Source organism: Cajanus cajan, chromosome 2 (genome assembly GCF_000230855.2).
Source record: "Cajanus cajan strain Asha chromosome 2, NIPB_CcT2T_4, whole genome shotgun sequence".
Taxonomy (NCBI): Eukaryota; Viridiplantae; Streptophyta; class Magnoliopsida; order Fabales; family Fabaceae; genus Cajanus; species Cajanus cajan.
Genome location: NC_138518.1, coordinates 72,086,178 through 72,105,505, shown reverse-complemented (window position 1 = coordinate 72,105,505; position 19,328 = coordinate 72,086,178). Strand labels below are relative to the sequence as shown.

The 19,328-nt window shown below is 30.0% G+C and overlaps 2 protein-coding genes across 4 annotated transcripts; both read right to left on the bottom strand.

Moving 5' to 3' along the window:
• Positions 1–451: 451 nt before the first annotated feature.
• On the bottom strand, positions 452–5,754 carry LOC109799363 (uncharacterized). Of its 3 annotated transcripts, none has more exons than XM_020359896.3 (5): positions 5,447–5,754; positions 4,096–4,157; positions 1,803–3,998; positions 1,558–1,666; positions 452–1,245 (listed from the first exon to the last, which is right to left on the bottom strand). In XM_020359896.3, exons 1-5 carry the CDS (start codon positions 5,553–5,555, stop codon positions 629–631), a joined length of 3,093 nt encoding a protein of 1,030 aa, XP_020215485.1. In that variant the 5' UTR covers positions 5,556–5,754; the 3' UTR covers positions 452–628. The 3 variants fall into 3 exon arrangements, with proteins under 3 accessions (XP_020215485.1, XP_082925074.1, XP_082925073.1); XM_083068948.1 differs by lacking the exon at positions 5,447–5,754 and adding an exon at positions 4,889–5,346; XM_083068947.1 differs by lacking the exon at positions 5,447–5,754 and adding an exon at positions 4,520–4,702.
• Positions 5,755–17,425: 11,671 nt separating this feature from the next.
• On the bottom strand, positions 17,426–18,567 carry LOC109799749 (universal stress protein PHOS34). Its single transcript, XM_020360369.3, has 4 exons — positions 18,327–18,567; positions 18,148–18,248; positions 17,943–18,064; positions 17,426–17,693 (listed from the first exon to the last, which is right to left on the bottom strand). The coding sequence occupies exons 1-4, from the start codon at positions 18,508–18,510 to the stop codon at positions 17,606–17,608; spliced, it is 495 nt and encodes a 164-aa protein (XP_020215958.1). The 5' UTR covers positions 18,511–18,567; the 3' UTR covers positions 17,426–17,605.
• Positions 18,568–19,328: the final 761 nt, after the last annotated feature.

Below are 19,328 nucleotides of genomic sequence, written 5' to 3'. Positions count from 1 at the left end.
GGATCTTCTGGTATTAAGATCACTAGCATAATGAGTCTCAAAATCTAATGACATGACTGATAATATCATTTGTTCTTTGATGAAGGACTAGATCTACATCAATTGAACCCCTCATGTGTATGGAAATCCACTTCAAAACATGCTAGTGAGCCTTCCCGAGTTTAGTCATATAATGACTATTAATACAAATCACTTCAAAAAAAAAAAATAGTAAGCCATTCATTATGGTTTATAATTCTTTTACACCTACTGAATGTGTAGTTAATAAAAGACAAACAATACTATCATTTTGTAGCTTCTGGTGCGATGTTTTTTGGGGGGCAAACCAGAGATAAGGAATGAATGAAAAGGAGAAACCAAGTAAGACAACTTTTGATTTTGTGAACCACACTACATCGATACAAAAAAAAAAAAAAAAAAAAAAAGAACGAATTTCTAAAGCTAGAAATCATTAAATGAAAACTTGCATTAATCAAATCGTTATTCTTATTAACAAAAAAAAATTCTCATCCTTATAAATTACAAAGCACAAAATTGCATTAAAAAAATTACACGTGAAAAACTTGGCCCCATGTCCCCCTTCCTTAGAGCAGCTCTCTTTCTATAGTTCAGTGTATGATTGTCATAATCAATCCTGGTTGAACATGAAAAATTCTACGGTGATCTCATCCAGAAGAACACTAAGTATATGCTTTTCTGTATCCCTTATAACATCATATTTCTCAATAAATGCAAATGTCTCATCATTCCAACCCAAATCCCACATGCAGTCTATGTCTGGATATTTATCATAAACATCATGTTCAAGCATTTTATGCAGGTAGTCCTCAGTATCAACTTGGCCACATTTTTTCCTTCCGTAGAATTTAAGCTTCTCAAGGTCTTTATTCAGCTGCCTAACTAAGTCATCTAAGGATATTATGTTCTTGGTACCCATTGATATCTTCGAACGACTATGAACTTTAAGTTCTTGCCGTATCCCCTTTCTTTTCATCACTTCATATCCACAGTCTAATATGAGTTTGCTACCTTCGTCTTGATTCTCCCGACCACCTCCTTGAAGAAAATTAAATGGGATGTTGAGTTTGAAAAGTGCTTCTGCAGTGTTGACGAATAGTTGATTCATGACCAGAATCCACTTGAGGAAGTTTTCACTTTCGGTTAGTGGCTGTTGGATGCTTATTTCAGAAATATTCTGATCTTGTAGGCTTGAGTGGTTGACACACAGTCTGCCTTCCTGAATTCCTGTAATATTAAACAAGTTTAAGTAACATCTCAAATTGATTCATTTCATCTATGTATTTTGTCTTATTATTTTGCAAACTTTTGCCAAAGATGAACCAGAAGATCTGTTAGTGGCTGTTGTTTGGTTTTTGAGCAATGCTTCTACTATGCTGAACCAGAAGAAAGGTTGTGGTGGATTTTGCGGGAAAGATTATAACTATATGAAGGGCGAAGAAATGAAGGGCGACTGGTAACAGGATCTTGCTCAATGAGATGCTACTTTCTTTTCTGGAAATAAAACTTGAATCTAAAATTATATTTACAAGTACTCACCATTTTTTTTATGTAATGCCACTTCACCAGTCATTAATCTTTTATCTGCAGCCAAAGTAACTGCTTGATCTTGCAAGTTGATTGCTGCCGATTGCGCATCTTGGACATGCTATAAATTCATTCAACAAGAATTATGTTAGCTACTTGTCAATGGACTTTATTTTGGGAAGAAATCTTGTCACCATTTAATTAATACATTGTTCTTAACATGTGACAGATTTAGATCAGGGTAAAAAAGAGCTTACCAAATCATTGGGAACTGTAGCTACAAATTCTTGTTGGCTTTGAAGTTCTCCACCAACAGAGCTGTATAATGCAGGAGGCAGTTCAGCTTCTTTATGGGGTTGGCGCCTCACATCCAATGGTTCGGTCACGGCCACTGATACTGGTTCATTGGAGCTAATGATGTGTGCATCTCTTTCTCTTAACATGCCAACCCTTTCTTTTTCTAATTCATTCAAAACTTCGAATTTGTCAGAAGGGGGGATCTGTTGTTTTCCTTGTTTAGTAATGAACTTGGCTCCATTTCTTCCGGTCAACATGTGATCAATCTTTCCAGGCATGTCAACTTTTTTCTTTCTGGTATTCTTTGTTTTCTTGCTGGCCAGTTTATAGAAGTGTTTTTCATCCATCAAAGTTTTGATGACATTTCGCTTAGCTCGTTCAAATTCTTGATCTCTTGGAGAGAAAATTTGGCCTGACTTCCTATTGATAATTTCTTTGACTTTCTCATTTGTGTCATTGGACGCTTCATCTCTGACTAGATCATAGTGATTAGTTAAAAAGCCTTCCGATTTCATAGCAGCAACATTTTTTTCTCCAGAGTTTTTCTTAAACAGTGTGGTCTGGTTCATGGATAGCTGCTTCTTTTGAGGATTGATCAATTGATGAGGGGATTTTGGTGAACTCTTGAATGTCATTTCACTCCCTCCTTGTAGTCTCATCATCAACATTTGTTCTTCCCTCAGCTGAAGTTGTTCTCTGCTATGCTTTTCTTCCTGAGGCACATTTTTGGAGAGTACGTATGACTTATGTACTCCAACATTGTTTCGAGATTTCTTTTCATTGTTCACGATGTGCTTGTTTGTTTGTCTTTTTTCGGGCTGAACAATATTTTCATTGATTTCCTTGCCTTCCTGAATCGAGGACTTGACTTCTGATCTTTCATGCACCTGTTCTAGCTGGGGCAGCATATTGTTAAGAATTGGAACGTTGGTTCTGCCCTTTACGGTGCCTTTCTGTTCCTTGTTATTGTTAGTTGGGTGATCCTGTTTTCTTCCTATCTCCTGAACATCCTTTTCACTTTCTCTATTAAGGTTCTTCTGAGGGGAACTTTTAGTAGGCTTGTCAAATCCTTTCAGTGCTTTTATTCCATCATTCTGAGCAGCCACCCCAGAGCTGGTCTTTTTGACAAGAAAATTTTTATTTGCTCCAAATATCATATCTTCACCCTGAGTTGCAGGCATCTTGAAGGCTCCTATCACTTTTTGGTTTTTCATAAGCAACAAATTATCAGCTTCTTTGCTCTTCAGTTCAGTCTTCTTAGTGCCTCCTTTTGCAGTATGCTTGGATGATATTCCTTCCCTTTTCTGTAGGCTCATGTGTTTCGATTCCATTTCCACTTTCTCAGGAAGGATCTCCAGCCCCATTAATTTGGCTATTACATTTGGAATCCTGCCCTTCTCTGGGTTGGAGGCCGCCTGGTTTTTCCCTTCAGAGGTAGAGCTAGTTTTATTTGATCGCTTCTGAGAAACCTGTCTCTTCACATTTTTGTTTTCATCATTTGAGTTTCTGCCTTCGTTAGAGCTGGTAAGATTAATTGGCCTCTGCATGAAAATAGCCTTTCCAAGTTGTTGGATGTTCTGAGTAGTGTGCTTGTCAAAAGAGAAAGTTGGTCGTGCCAGTTGCATTTCCGTCCTTGTGTCATTGTCATCGTCATCATCTTCCTCTAATAGTGTGATTCGATTTTTCTTCTGCGGGGCAATCATAAACTGTGTATTATTTTGCTGGTCTACTAGCATCCTGAGGGACTCTTCCAAATCAATAGCTCCTTGTAATAGTTCCTTTGCAAATTGTACTGAATACGTGTCCATGTTAAGACCGTTGGAGCAGGCTCTCAATATCTGGTTTAGTTTCTGTGCACCTTTGGATATCTCGTTAATTTGCATTGGATAGTTGCTAGTTGAAGCTAATTGTCTTTCTGATACGCTGAATTCCAATGTTCCCCTTTTAATTTGGTGAAGGAAACCCATAATTGAATCATTGCTTCTTAGTTTCCCTCCATTCTCAAAGGCAAAAGCCAGGGCAAGGGACACATCACTCGTTTGCCCTGAGCTCTGACCTTTGCCAAATGGAACCATCTGATTTGAAACTTGTCCATTGCTTACTGATCTGTGGCTTCTGCTAGAACTATTCAGCATATCCCCAGTTCTGGAACTAACCTGCACGACATCAAACAATTTAGCCAACAAAAACGTTTGCTGTCTGCTTTAATTTATACAAGGAGAATCAGATATAGAATACAAAATGATAGCTTACAATTTCGTTAGCTTTTGAATTTCTGGATCCTCTGTATGTTTGCTTGGTGTAAGCATATGCATCTGTTTGAACATGTTTAGCAAAATTAGATCACATAAACTTTTTCAAAGGAGAAAATTTCAGTTTGACAGCTACCATGAGAAGTTACTGTCATCAACATCTATTGTCATGCCACAAATTTCTCAAATCTAAATCTAAATTCCACACAATATTTATGTAACTGTCACTGTGATTTCAACTATAAAGTGGGTAGTTGAACGGCGGAAACTGAGAAGCCTGTTCTACTTTTGAGGATATTGTAGTGCATTTTCTCTTTCACACCACCGATCTAGAATGTATCGTTATTGAAAAATACAAGTATATCATCATAAGCATGTAAAAACCCCGCTTTTCTTTATTAAAAAAAAAAAAAAAAAAAAAAAACCTGCCATATTTTGTGGCGAAAAGTTGAGTAATTTTGCTACACTCCCACGACGCAAGGACCCTGTTAATTGAGTATGTACTTCCGAGATCCCAAATTTAGGGTAAATGGAATGCTCAACTAGAAAACGGAAGCTGAAGCACTTCTAGTCTATTCAATACTTTAATTATGTAGTGGAAGCGTACACAATGAACTTTGTAAAGAAGAATGCTAACAGTACATATATTATCTAAACTCTTTAATACATTATTAATCAGTAAATTATCATGTATATGTAACTAAATAACTTGTGTTCAGTTCCTATTAGTTGGGTCAACATGAGATTTCACATGATAATAAGAGTGCATAATAACAAGTAAATTGCTGCCTCACCGATGAAATTAGATTGACAAAAGGACAAACTCCTTTCCCGGAAAATATTTTACAATTTAAACCAACATGTGATTGGAAAAGAAACCAACAGAAACTCGTCAATGGTCTATTTGAAGTATTATTGGGTAAGTGGGGAAAGTGGTTGGATGTTTGATTATAAAGATATCTTTCAACAAGGAATTCGAAATATTTTGCTCAGGCAACAAAAGCAATCTCTTGCCCTGTACCATTAAATATTCGTCAAATTAGCGGTAACATAAAAAATGTACTTAAAGACAACATTGACCCACAGATCTGACGTGACACACTCAGTAGTATAGTACAGAACAAATAAGGGGCGGGGGGAAATCATCTTGAATATATCATATTCCATACTAGTGATGCTTTTCAAAATCTGCTCTATCAATTGCTCCTCTATTTTTTGGCGCAAGACTCATTTGTTACGTATCATGGTAGCAAAGAAAGAGGGAGAAAAAGAAGAAAATCCAAATAGAATGGCGAAGGATTTTTGAGCGTCGATGCAATAAATTAACAAACAAGTTTCAGGAGATGTTTTACCTATAGGCAAATGGTGGGACTGGTTTGACCTCTGAGTTGAAGCCATTCGTTCTTTCCTTAGGCGGAGATCATCCAGTAGCTTTTGTGCAAAATCTGATCTCTTGGCCATTTGGTGGCAAGATTGAGGTTGGAAATTGGAATAATGTTTTTCACGTACAAGAGAGGAGAAATGAAATGGTATGTATGTTCCTTTAATGGTTGAGAGGGTACTATCAGAGTTGGGTGAGGGGTGTGGTGTGTCTTCATAGTCATTGTTATGTGACACTGAGAAAGATTGACGTGAAAGTTATAGCTCTCACTCACTCGGTGCGTGTATGTTGGTGTAAGCATCTTGCTTTTATTCTATTCTAAGCAATTCCTAAGGTGAGTGAGTGGCTTCCTCCCTAAGCTTCGCTTTTTCTTTTGCCTTCCTGCACTGCACAGCACACATCCTCATTCACCTATACCATTCATAATGCCAATAGGGCCAAACCTCATTATATATATATATATATATATATATATATATATATATATATATATATATATATATATATATATATATATATATATATATATATATATATATATATGCTTGTGTCATCACTCTTCTTCTCTTCTAGTCCTTGTGAGTACGATTAAGCTATCTATCCCAAACTTCTTTTATTACTGAATCAATGTTTAGTGTCTGAGAAAATCTTGACACTAGTGCCATAAAATTATTCTTTTTCCTGACTGTTCATAAAACCACAATTTGATTTAAACACGCAAGCTGGTTTATTGAACTCAAGAATAATTATAGTATTCCACTTAAAACTTTCTATGCGATACTTATGAAAAATACACCCAAAAAAACTTTATTAAGTGATTGGATCAAATAAAACTTGCAATTCAATATATAGCTTCGGTGTTTAATATACATCAAGTTGATATGTTTACGCATTTGTTTATGATTTTGATTTTTTACTCACTTTCTTCTATTCATTTGACGCCTAGAGGGTGAAATATAAAATGTAAATTTTATTTCAATTATGGACATGAGCATGTTTGAAATTAAAAAACATGTAAAAAATAAAATGCAATTGGCAATCACTTTACTTTTAGTAAATTACCCCTTCTTCTATGATATGAGAATATTATATATATATATATATATATATATATATATATATATATATATATATATTTATATGAGAGTATTATATTTTTATTTTAAATATATTATCCAATTCATTTAACATATGATAAAGCTATTTTTAAAGAAATTAATTTAAGGTTAGCAAATAATCTTTTATTCAAAATCTTAATTTCATAATGATTCTTAATTAAACATTCCAAAGTGTTTCATTGTTTATCCTATTTTTTATCAATCTAAAATCTCGATTCAGACTTTTCAGACTTTTGCGTAATGAGATTTATTTTTATTTAGATTAGAGAAAATTTTCATAATACATTTACTTTTTCATCTATCTCACTTTCATTCTATTTTTTATTTTCTTTTTCATCACGTTACCTATGTGGTTATTGTTTTCTTATCATTTCTTTGTCTATGTCAATTTGAATTTATTTAATAAAGAATCAAATGATTTTAAAAAAATTTAAAAGTTTATGAATTTGATCTATATATTAATAATTTAATGGTTGAGTCATTAAAATTTAATATAAAATATAAAATATTAAATAAAGTAAGTTTATTAAATTTTATTCATGAATTAAATATATCTCTTCTCGTATGTATAATTATATGTGGATTCCTTTTCATATAAATATATATTTCCATGTATGCATGTAAATTTCATCATGCTCAATGACATAAGATTATCGAGTATACACTTTAGTATTTGTAAAATATTTGATTATGGCATGATGATAGTCTCATATGATAATATTTTAAAAATAAAGGGACAAATTTAAATAATATAAATATAAAGAACAAAAAAATTATTTTAACGTTTACTTTAACTTAGTTAAGGCTCACTAGCCGGAATGGAAACTCGCCGACTGCAATCCTTTTGATAATATATATATATATATATATATATATATATATATATGACATCGGTGTAACTTTTACTAAGTGTTACACCGCTCAATAACTTTATATTAATTGTGAATTTTGTAAATTCAACCGTTAGATTGAAAATTCATATCTCTTAGATCATATATGTCAAATTTTGTTAAAATTGAACAACAACTTGAAGGTAATCAAAGTGTTCATATTTTAGTATATTTTGAAATATATATATTACGTCAATTTTGTTTTATGAGAATGAAGTATCAAATCATCTTAGATTAATATAAAATTTGATATATATGATCTAAGAGATATGAACTTTCAATCTAATGGTTGGATTTTCAAAATTCACATTTAATATAAAATTATTGAGCGGTGTAACACTTAGTAAAAGTTACACCGGTGTCGTTTGAACTCTCCTCATATATATATATATATAAGGGTTATAATAATATCGGTGTAATTTTTATTAAGTGTTACATTGCTTAATAATTTTATATTAAATGTGAATTTTGTAAATTCAACCGTTGGATTATATGAACTTTCAATCCAACGGTTAAATTTATAAAATTCACATTTAATATAAAGTTATTGAGCGATGTAACACTTAGTAAAAGTTACACCGGTGTTATTATAAGAGTTTTTTACTCAAATAATACTATTTTAAAAAAAATTATCCAAATAGAAACTGTGCAAATTTATTTCTCCAACTAGCACCATTTACTGTTCACGTTTCGGAACGGACCGTTCTGAAATCAGAACGGACCGTTCTGGATTAAAAAATAACACATGAAAAATAAATCAGAACGGACCGTTCCAAAATCAAAATTAGCACATAAAAAGTGGAAAGCTCCGACATGAAGATTATTGGCCTACTTACACTGTTCCAACTTTGTGGCCAAATCCAAAACTCAAGCGAACTTTCAAGGGTCGGCCAAAGTCTAGCAAGATTAAAACAGAGATGGACATTAGAAAACAACATAATCAATTTCTGCCACCATTGATCTTTATTGTTGTGTTCAATTTTAATAAAGTTATTTAGATATGTTTATAATGTTAATATTCAATAAATTTAATTATTTGATATTAGTTTCTGAGTTTTGGTATTTGATAAATGAAAATAAAAAAAATTATTTGTAGGTCAGAACGGCCCGTTCTGAAAGCAGAACGGGCCGTTGGTTCCACTTTTTATGTGCTAATTTTGATTTTAGAACGGTCCGTTCTGATTTGTTTTCCATGTGTTATTTTTTAATCCGGAACGGCCCGTTCTGATTTCAGAACGGCCCGTTCCGAAACCTGAACAGTAAATGATGCTAGTTGGAGAAATAAATTTGCACAGTTGTTATTTGAATTTTTTTTTTTTTAAAATAGTATTATTTGAGTAAAAAACTCGTTATTATAACCCTCTTCAAAAAAAAAAAAAATATATATATATATATATATATATATATATATATATTGAGGAGAGATTTGTTTACTCCAAGAGTAAGTCTATTTAGATTTACTTTATTCAATAACTCATGTTCTACATCAAATTTCAACAGTTTAACCGTTGTTATTAATGTATAGATCAAATCTGCAAATTTTTTAAAAATTTGAAAACCATTTGATACTTCATTTCATTAATTCAAATTAATATATAGAATGATTTTATGATTATCCGTCAATTTGAATTAATAAAGTAAAATATCTAATAATTTTTAAGTTTTTAAAAATTTTGCAGATTTGATCTATACATTAAGAACTTTAATTCCAATGATTGGATCGTTAAAATTTGATGTAGAACATAAGTTATTGAACAGGGTAAGTCTAGGTAGACTTACTCCGTGAGTAAACAAATCCCTTCTTATATATATATATATATATATATATATATATATATATATATATATAAAACACGTTTTAAATCATAGAAATTTTAGAAAAATGTATTTTTATTTAATTTTTAAATTTATTTTAGACTTAAAAAAAAAAAAAGATAAGCACAATACTCATACTTAGAACTTTGAATCTCAAATAAAGCATACAATAAGCATATTAGAGACAAATAAATGCTCTATTATCAAACGTAATAACTTATCTATATTTAGATCAAATATAAAGTTTTAGCTTAATTGGATCGAGATGCTTATCTATATGACAAGTTCATGTATACTCAAACCCGATCATCAATTTCGATTTTCCTGAGAGAGACAAGTAAAATGTTCAAACCCTAAACCCATCACATAGATCATTTCTAGACAACAAAGACTAATGCTCAACAATAACGAAAATTCTATCACTTACTCTATGAAAAATGTATAAAAAATAAGTCTAAAAAAATTGAAAACTCAAAAAATCTAATTTCATATCATTTTTCAGTTGTTATAGAACATATTTTTCACATATTTACACAATGCTTATAACTTTTTTGAATTCAAAGATCAACTGAATTTCATGATTTTAATATAGTTAATTTTAATGTTACAAGTTTCATATTTTAAATCAATTCAAAATTGATTCAAAATTGTATCGCAAAATTAAAAGAACCAAAATAAACATTTAAATATATAAAAGACTAAAATAAATTTTAAAAAATAAGATAAAAGGCTAAAAGTATAATTTAACTTTTAAATAACACAAAAATCTAACTATGTATTGCTTGTAGAACATATTTTTCACATATTTACACAATCTTTATAACTTTTTTGAATTCAAACATCAACTGAATTTCATGGTTTTAATATAGTTAATATTCCTGTATTAGGAGACACACCTTGCTTATCCGAGTTGTCACTATCTTTGTCCTTGGTCTAGGCCGTCATTAGGGACTGGGCCTTGGAAAATTATGGGGTTAAACTAATGTATTAAGTAAATTAACCTCTCTTTAATTCACCTGACTTAATTCTGTGTCCTCGGGTACGCGGATCCTGCTGACCGAGCCGACCGACCACGATTTCACCGAGCCGATCGGGTCAGCCGTGCTAGATATGGTCGGTCGGGTCGGCCAAACCACTTGTTCGGCCTGGTAGGTTACCATCCGGTATAGTTAATTTTAATGTTACAAGTTTCACATCTTAAATTAGTTAAAAATTGATTCAAAATTGTATCACAAAATTAAAAATTATTATTATTTTAAAAGGACCAAAATAAACATTTATTAAATAGATAAAAGACTAAAATAAATCTAAAAAATAAGATAAAAGACTAAAAGTATAATTTAACTTTTAAATAACACAAAAAACTATGTATTGCTATTGACTTATTGGTTATAGTATTTATCTAAATAAAGTATAGATCTTGATTTAGAATTATTATTATTATTATTATTATTATTATTATTAAAGCCATGGAGAGTACACGATATGTGAAGGTAATTAATAATTATCTTTTTATTGTTAAATCAATTTTTTTAATTTGATTACTAAAAGTATCATTATTATTGAAGTAATTTGATGCAACTTATGCATCCTAAAAACTAAAAAGCAACATATATTTGATATAAGATATCAACGGATACATAAATATCTTATAATAATAAATTTTAATATATTTATAAATAAATAATTATATTATTTAGCATTCATTATTTTATGGATAATTGAATTAAAATATCGTTAATTTAAAATTAAATAAATATAAAAATTTTGACTACTTTGATGACCGAAAAATTTATCACACTTAATTCCAAAATTCGTACATGAATAATAGTACATATATTGCAATTGACATAAAACTTTAATTTCAATTCCATATATTATATGAGAGATAACAAACTCTGTGCGTTCTTTGGTGGCAAAAGCAATAACATCATTTGAGTTTCTTGCGTAAGAATTTATATATAAAGTTTTAAAATTTCCTTTGATATATGGTCACGTACAGAGGCTTTCTACATATGCAATGCAAATTAGGGTACACAATTATTATATGAAAGCTATAGTAATCATGACCCCAAAACGTAAAAGAAGGGAAAAATAATAAAGAAATTAGATTCACATGAAAAATGCATGACTTCAACGACGCATGACTTCAACGACGTCAACCTTTAATATCAATTCTAAAAGTCACTAAGAGATCGAAACTTTAATTCCTTAATTGATAACCATGAAAACATTCCATTAAAATGTAATCGGTACAAGCAATGAAAAAAAATGAATCCCTAAATTCATAATTAGGATTTATATATAATTGGAAAATATCATTAATAGATAATGAGATATGCAACTTGAAAAATAATTTTTCTAGTCCTAGGTTGATCAACACAATTTTCAACACCATGTCTTAAGCATTCGCAGCACAACTACTCAATAAATAACATATAACTCAACTCAACTTTCAGCCACTTAATTAGATATGCACCATACTAGATCAATGAATAGGGATTTTACCTCATACATCCATATACAACATATAGCACAACTTAATCATCATACAACATGTAATAGATCCAACAAACATATACATGTTAATCAATTTCACCATAAAAACAACAATTTATTAAGGTAACACGTGCCCAACATATATCCACCCTATGCTTAGCACCATTGACCATTGAAGTAAGGGGTCCTCTACCTTGCTTACGCCCGACATTATACAATCCACGTCCAATATGGATTAGGTAGAAATCCCTAGACCCTCACATTTGACGTGGCAAAGTCCCACACCGATCTTAATTTAACCTGAGACGATTTTCTATTCATGCTCGATGTCAATTCAAATAAAATTGATTCTCTCACCACACGCCTAATACCATTCAAACCACGTTCGATGCCATTTCAACCATAGGAAATTATCTCTCATCACACCCAATGCCACTAATCATGTGCTCTACGTAAGCAAGACAAAACACTTTTGATTGAAACCACACTTAATTCTATAAAGGCACGCCTGGTGCAACGGTGAGTTTTGCACTTGCAAACTCACAAATTGCTTTCTTACACCTGAGAACTAGAAAATCCACACATTCAATACAAATAAATACATCTAGAGATCATATTCAACTTAATTCTCACCACAAGAACAACATGCAACAACCAAATGACTCAAATCATCCATAGTCAACTTCACATGCTTCACCCACCCAAAATCTCACAAAAACATAGCTTTCACTCCAAATTCAACAACAAAAAAACCCATAAATTTAGATCAAATCCAACAACACACAACATCAACAATAAAAAAATATTCCGTTCTAGCTTCCCTTACTTCAAATCCAAAGAGAACCGATGAAGAAAGAGAAGAACGGGAATAGCTCCGAGCTAACTAAAAAGCTTCTCACAAATTTACTCAAGGACGATTCTCAGCCAAGAGCTCCAAATCACCACCCATCAAAGGCCTAGAAATAAGAATGAAGATTTTCATAATCTCATACTTTCTTTCTCTAGTTTATCTCTCTAAAAATCTTGAAAATGAACTTATTAATTCTAAAAGAAACCTTATATACCTCTTTAGGGTCAAACTGGACTTTTGTTCACCTCTTAACACCTAAAAATCATAGGAAATTAGTTAATTTTAGAGTTTTTCAACAACATAATAATTTAACAAAACTCAAATAAGCTAAAAAGGAAGTATCCTAGCTAGAGACTCAAAAGATTGCTCACGGCCAAGGCTTAGAATGTAGGTTTCCTAAGGCTAAGGCAATGAACTTTTGAGAGAGACTTTGAAGGGTGAGACTCGGCTGAAAATTCAGAAATCTCATATATGCATCAAAGTGATTTTACAAAGGTGAGAAATCACTTAAATAAGCCACAGAATTAGGAGTCATTGGCGCCAACTCAAGCCACACATTTTGGCACCTAGATTTGAATTCAAATTTGAGCCCACATGTGCTTGGCCGTGAGTTTAGGTGCTCCTATTCATCTAGGTTTAATTTAGATGGCATTTAAGGTTGTTTTGAGCAAGCATATGTTCAACCAATAGTGGTGAAAAACATGTGACTCAAATGCAACTTAAATGACTTCCAAATTAAACCTAGTTTAGCCTAATCCGTCCACTTAAGTGATCCTTGCATATTCCTATTCTAATGGCCTAAATACAATGGCCAAGCAAATACAATGGAAAGGAAAAATTACAAGAATGAAAATGAGCCCAATATTGGGTACCAAAAGCCCAAAGGCCCATGAAGCCCAAAACTAGGCCCAATAAGCTTATGGCCCAAAAATGCTACTCTATGTGGTCTAAAATACAACATTAAAATATATGAAACCTATACTAACATGATATACACAAAACATAAGAAAATGGCTATAATAAGATAGGGCCCATGTGAAGCTCAACTTGGGCCTTCCAAGCCCATTGGGCCCATTGGACCTTGCCTGGCCCAAATCTTCATGTCTAGCCCATTCCTCCTGGTTCCTTCAAGGTATTACCTCTTGCCCTCCTAGGCATGATTCCATCACTATTGGTGTTCAAAGTTCTATTCTTCTTCAGACATAGAATCTGCCTTCTCAGTAGCAAAGACTGGAAGATGCAATTTATTCACAAACAATGAATTTTTCATCCTGCCTTTCCACAAATAATAATTTGTATCGTTCAAAGGAACCATCTTTGTATATGCCTACATCATTTAAGTAAGTAAATATAGCCCCACTCCAAGGAGCTCTTATGCCACTTTAATATGGGAAACAACAACATAATAGTCAAAAGCACCAAAGTATGTAGCGAAAAAAATTCCCCAACTTGCAAAAACCAATGAGAAGCAACAAAATAAATAACGGTAGAAGGGCACAAGCCAGTCAATCAAGCTCCACTATGATCAAATAAGGGTACAAGAAAGTCTAATCAAATGCATAAACAAATGTTTACAACCAGTCAATATATTAAAGCAACAAGGTCTTCCAACTGAAGAATAAAGAATGAACCTCAAATTAAAGCAACTGTGCAAATTGGTTTCTCAAACCACAGACCTCTAATCCACGATCTCAACAGTTAAAATGAACATCACCGTGTTAAGAACCTGCTGTCAAATTTTTAGCCTAATCCAATGATAAACGAAGTGAGGATCATAATTTTGTTGAAACTGCTCTATGTGTACAAACCAAATTTTCTGCTCTCTTTCTCTCTTCTTTCTCTTCTTAACTGTTGTGTAATTCACGCTCTCTCTTGTCCCCTAAGAGACCCCTAAGTGAGACAAAATTTAAGCTTATCAATTTTTAGCCTTTTCTCCATATAAGAAGGGAGTCCAGTACCCAACAATAAATAGGGCCACTTGTATAATGGTGAAATATTTTAATCTTATCCATTCTAAAATTCTTATTTGAGAAAAAAAAGATTGCGATAAAGTGAGAGAGTTCGTGTATCGGACTTTGAGAGAAGGAGAATTGTTCTTGCATCATATATACTTAGTGAGAATTCATCTTATAGGGGTGAAATTTTTTAGTTGTCCTCTTAAAAAGACAATTAATACTATAATTTTACTTAATTTCTGGGAACATTTGATAGGAGATAAGTTTTTTCATATTCAAAAATAATTTTTTTAGAATTATAAATTCTGAGAATCATCACTCCCTAAAAACAATTAAAATATGTTTAATTATTCATAAAGATTCTTACGAACATTCATATAAGATTCTTAAAAATTAAAGATTTTCATGTCTTGTTACAATAGTATATTATTGACTATACAAATATTTTTTACAAAAAATAATATTCTTTATTAAAATAAATTCATTAGATAAATTTATTTATTAACATCTTATTACAAATATGACATTAAATTATTTTAAAAAGTTGAAAATGTATAGTTAAAATTATTTAAATATAGAATTCAATAAAAAGAAATAACAAAAAGAAAATGTTACATAATAATTAAGAAGGATAAAAATATATTATTTTATTTCATTCAAATAAAAAAATATGTTAACAAATATCATTAAACTATAGAAATAAAACACTTTAATAATTTTATAAAAATTGACAAGGTCAATAAATAATAAAATATAATAAATAGAGAGAAATAGAAATATGGGAGGCAAAGAGAGTAATGAGGAAGATAGGTTGGAGTGAGAGTGAGAGAGACTAAGAGAAAGAGGGAGAAAGATAAATAGAAGGAGAGAGAGGGAGAGAAGAAAAGAAGGGGAGTGAGACTGTCTGTATGAGAGAGAGACAAAGAGGGAAAAGGAGAAATAGAAGGGGAGAAGGAGAGACAGAAAGGGAGAGAGGAAGAAAGGGGGAGTGACTGAGAGAGAGAGAGAGGAAGAAAAATAGAAGGAGAGAGAGATTTATTTTAAAAAAAAAATTTGTGATATTTTTATATGCATTAAACTTTCTTCCTGATTTGAAAAAAGTTGGATTCTCACCTCCTCATATGAATGTTTTTTTTGAGAATGTAAGATAAAAATAATTCCCAAAAAATTATATTTATTACATCTTGTCATGATATATATATATATATAAAGAGAGAGAGAGAGAGAGAAAGAGAGGAGGGTTCAAATGACACCGGTGTAACTTTTACTAAGTGTTACACCGCTCAATAACTTTATATTAAACGTGAATTTTGAAAATCCAACCATTAGATTGAAAGTTCATATCTCTTAGATCATATATGTCAAATTTTATATTAATCTAAAATGATTTAATACTTCATTCTTATAAAACAAAATTGACGTAATATATACATTTTAAAATATACTAAAATATGAACACTTTGATTACCTTCAAGTTGTTGTTCAATTTTAACAAAATTTGACATATAGATATGAACTTTCAATCTAACGGTTGGATTTTCAAAATTTACATTTAATATAAAATTATTGAGCGGTGTAACACTTAATAAAAATTACACCGGTGTCATTTGAACCCTCCTCATATATATATATATATACATGTATATATATATATATAGAGAGAGAAGATGATTCAAACGACACTGGTATAACTTTTACTAACTATTACACCGCTCAATAACTTTATATTAAATGTAAATTTTGTAAATCCACCGGTTAGATTGAAATTTTTTTACTCTTAAATTATATATACAAAATTTTATATTAATCCAAGATTATTTTATAATTCATTATTGTAAAAAAAAAATGATATAATATATGCATTTTAAAATATAATAAAATATAAACACTTTGATTATTTTCAAGTTGTTGTTCAATTTTAACAAAATTTAACATAAACATATATATAAATTTATAATAACGTTTAGATTTACAAAATTCACATTTGATATAAAGTTATTGAGTAATATAATACTTAACAAAAGTTACACCAATATTGTTTGAATCCTCTATATATATATATAGCATAATTAATGAAGGAATGTTTTATTATTATATATGAGAAAACTAAATAATGGTATTTAGATTATATATACAAATAATTAATTGTTGAAATTAAAACTTAACTAATATTTTATCATGTATAATATACATGCAAAATATTTATTATATATAATTAAAATTTATAACAAATTTTATATATAAATAAATAATATATTTAAATATATAAATTATATTTGAAATATAAATAAATGGATATTATTTAACATAAATTATATTTTAGATTTATAATAAATAATTTTATTATAATATAATATTGTTTTTATTTATTAATAATTTATTTTAAACATATTAAAATTTTATTCATAAATAATTATGATTAATAAAAATAAAATTAGATAAAAAAATTTTAAAAATTAAAAATCTTCTAGTTGAAAAAAAATATTTAAAAATATCATATAAATTTGTGTTTAATATATAATAGTTAAATATAAACATTCACCTTATTATTATTGTTTTTATGACTATTATTATTATTATTATTATTGTCATTTTTATTATTATAATTGTTGTCACCATTACTATTATCAATTTTTATTGATGATGATAATGATAATAATAATAAAAATGGTGACAATAATAATGATGTAGATAATAGTAGAAATAATCTGTTACTATATATAAAGATAATTCTCTATATAAACATTTCGTTTGACATTTTTATGTCTTAGTATTTGTTATTTTTTAGTTAAAGGATAAAATTTTAAAAAAAATCACAGAAACTTAAACACAAAATAACCATTAATAACTGTAAAATTGTGCTTAACAGATTTTTCTATAAAAATAATAACTATTTTACCTTTTTTACTATTTTTTATTTTATTTTTTACTTTTAAAATATAGAGACACAATGCTTCTTTCTGTTTATAATAAATCCAGTACAATATGAAGGCGGTGAGCGGCTTAATGTTTGAACTTGGGCCTCTTCACAATCATCACCGAGCACTGAGCTTGACGAGCACAATGGTCGCTCACACTTCCTAAAACCGCCCTGCAATAATATTCACTAGTTTATGAATAATCAAGGCCTTATGTAATGTTAATTATCAAATGAAACATAAAATAATAAGATAAAATCAAACTAAAGACATATTTAATTACATAAAAATTGGTATATATTTCTGCAATTTACTGTATAATTAATTAGCAAGGACTAGGAAATTTTGAAAAAGTATTTATTAAATTGATAGCTTACTTGTTACTATTATATGAAAATAATCAATAGTTAATTAATGACTACCTTTTGATAGCTCCGTAGCCGCGGCTACCCATAACCAATACGGATGCGTGGTGTCTTTCTACAGCATCACACAGCACGTTCCTAGCATCACCTTCGACCACTTCCACTAGCACTTCAAAAACCTGCAAACCAATAAATCAAAATTTTTAAAACAAGAAATTAAAAAGGTATAATGATCTCGAGCCATGGTGTAGAAGAGAACTACCGATTTACTGGCACAAATTTGTTTTGCCTTTTCTGTAATTTGATCAGCAATCACTTTGAGCTGCACCGCCACGGCAGGGAAAATTTCAGAGCCAAGGGCCCCTGTTATTCCAACAACAAATTTAGTACCTTACCTATAGAAGTGTGTTTCCCTAACACTACCAAAGAACAACATTTTACCTGGTCCTGCCATACTGACGCCCACCGGGGGAGAGGGTTTTGCATTGACAATTACAAGATTGAAAGGAGCATTTGCACCAAAAGGGGTGAAAAAATGGTCTAGGGTCCACTCCAAGGCATAATTGCTATGCTCATGTTCATCCATGGCTAACACCATTACTCGCCTCTCTGGACAACTCGCCATTTAATTTCCAAAAGAAAACTACGCAGATAATTAAAGAAAAAGATCAAGCACCCAATTGCCTACAAGAATGGGGGTATATATAGTGCATATTTGGATATTTTTATGACAAAATATTTGTAAAACTTTTAATTAAAATATTTTTTATATAAATTTAAATTAACTTGATGCTAATCTCTATCATCGGTTTAATAACGAGGGATTGGAGTAGAATTTTAATATCGTTATTGTAATTTTAATAAATAAAAAATGTAAAAATTATTTTATATTAATTTTTTTCAAAAGTTTGTTTTTAATTTATGCATAAATTTATTTTAGTTTATATATTTTATTTTTCTCTTAAAAATTCTTCTAAAAAATTTATCTAAAAAAAATTATAGTAATTTTAAATATATTTTTAGTCTCTAAAAATATTATAAGAATTAATTTATCAATTATATTATCAACATTAATAATATATAATTTATTTATTTTTTGTAAAATAAACATGTGAAATTTCAATTTTCACTGAAAGTATATATTATAAATTTATAATTTTCATTTATATATTTAAGAAACACATTAGTTTAATGATTAAGTGTTATTATTGAAGACAAAAGTTATGGATTCTAATTTTATTTTTAAATATTTTAAAAAATTATATTCAATAACATTTTTAACAAGAAAGATATTGAACTGCTAGAGTCAACCTAGTGATGAAAAGATTGGAGTAAAATATACATGATTTTAGATTTACACAATGATATTGTCATTGTAATTCTGATAGATAAAAAATGAAAATGATTGAATTGTTATATTTAAAAAATTAAAATTATGCAATT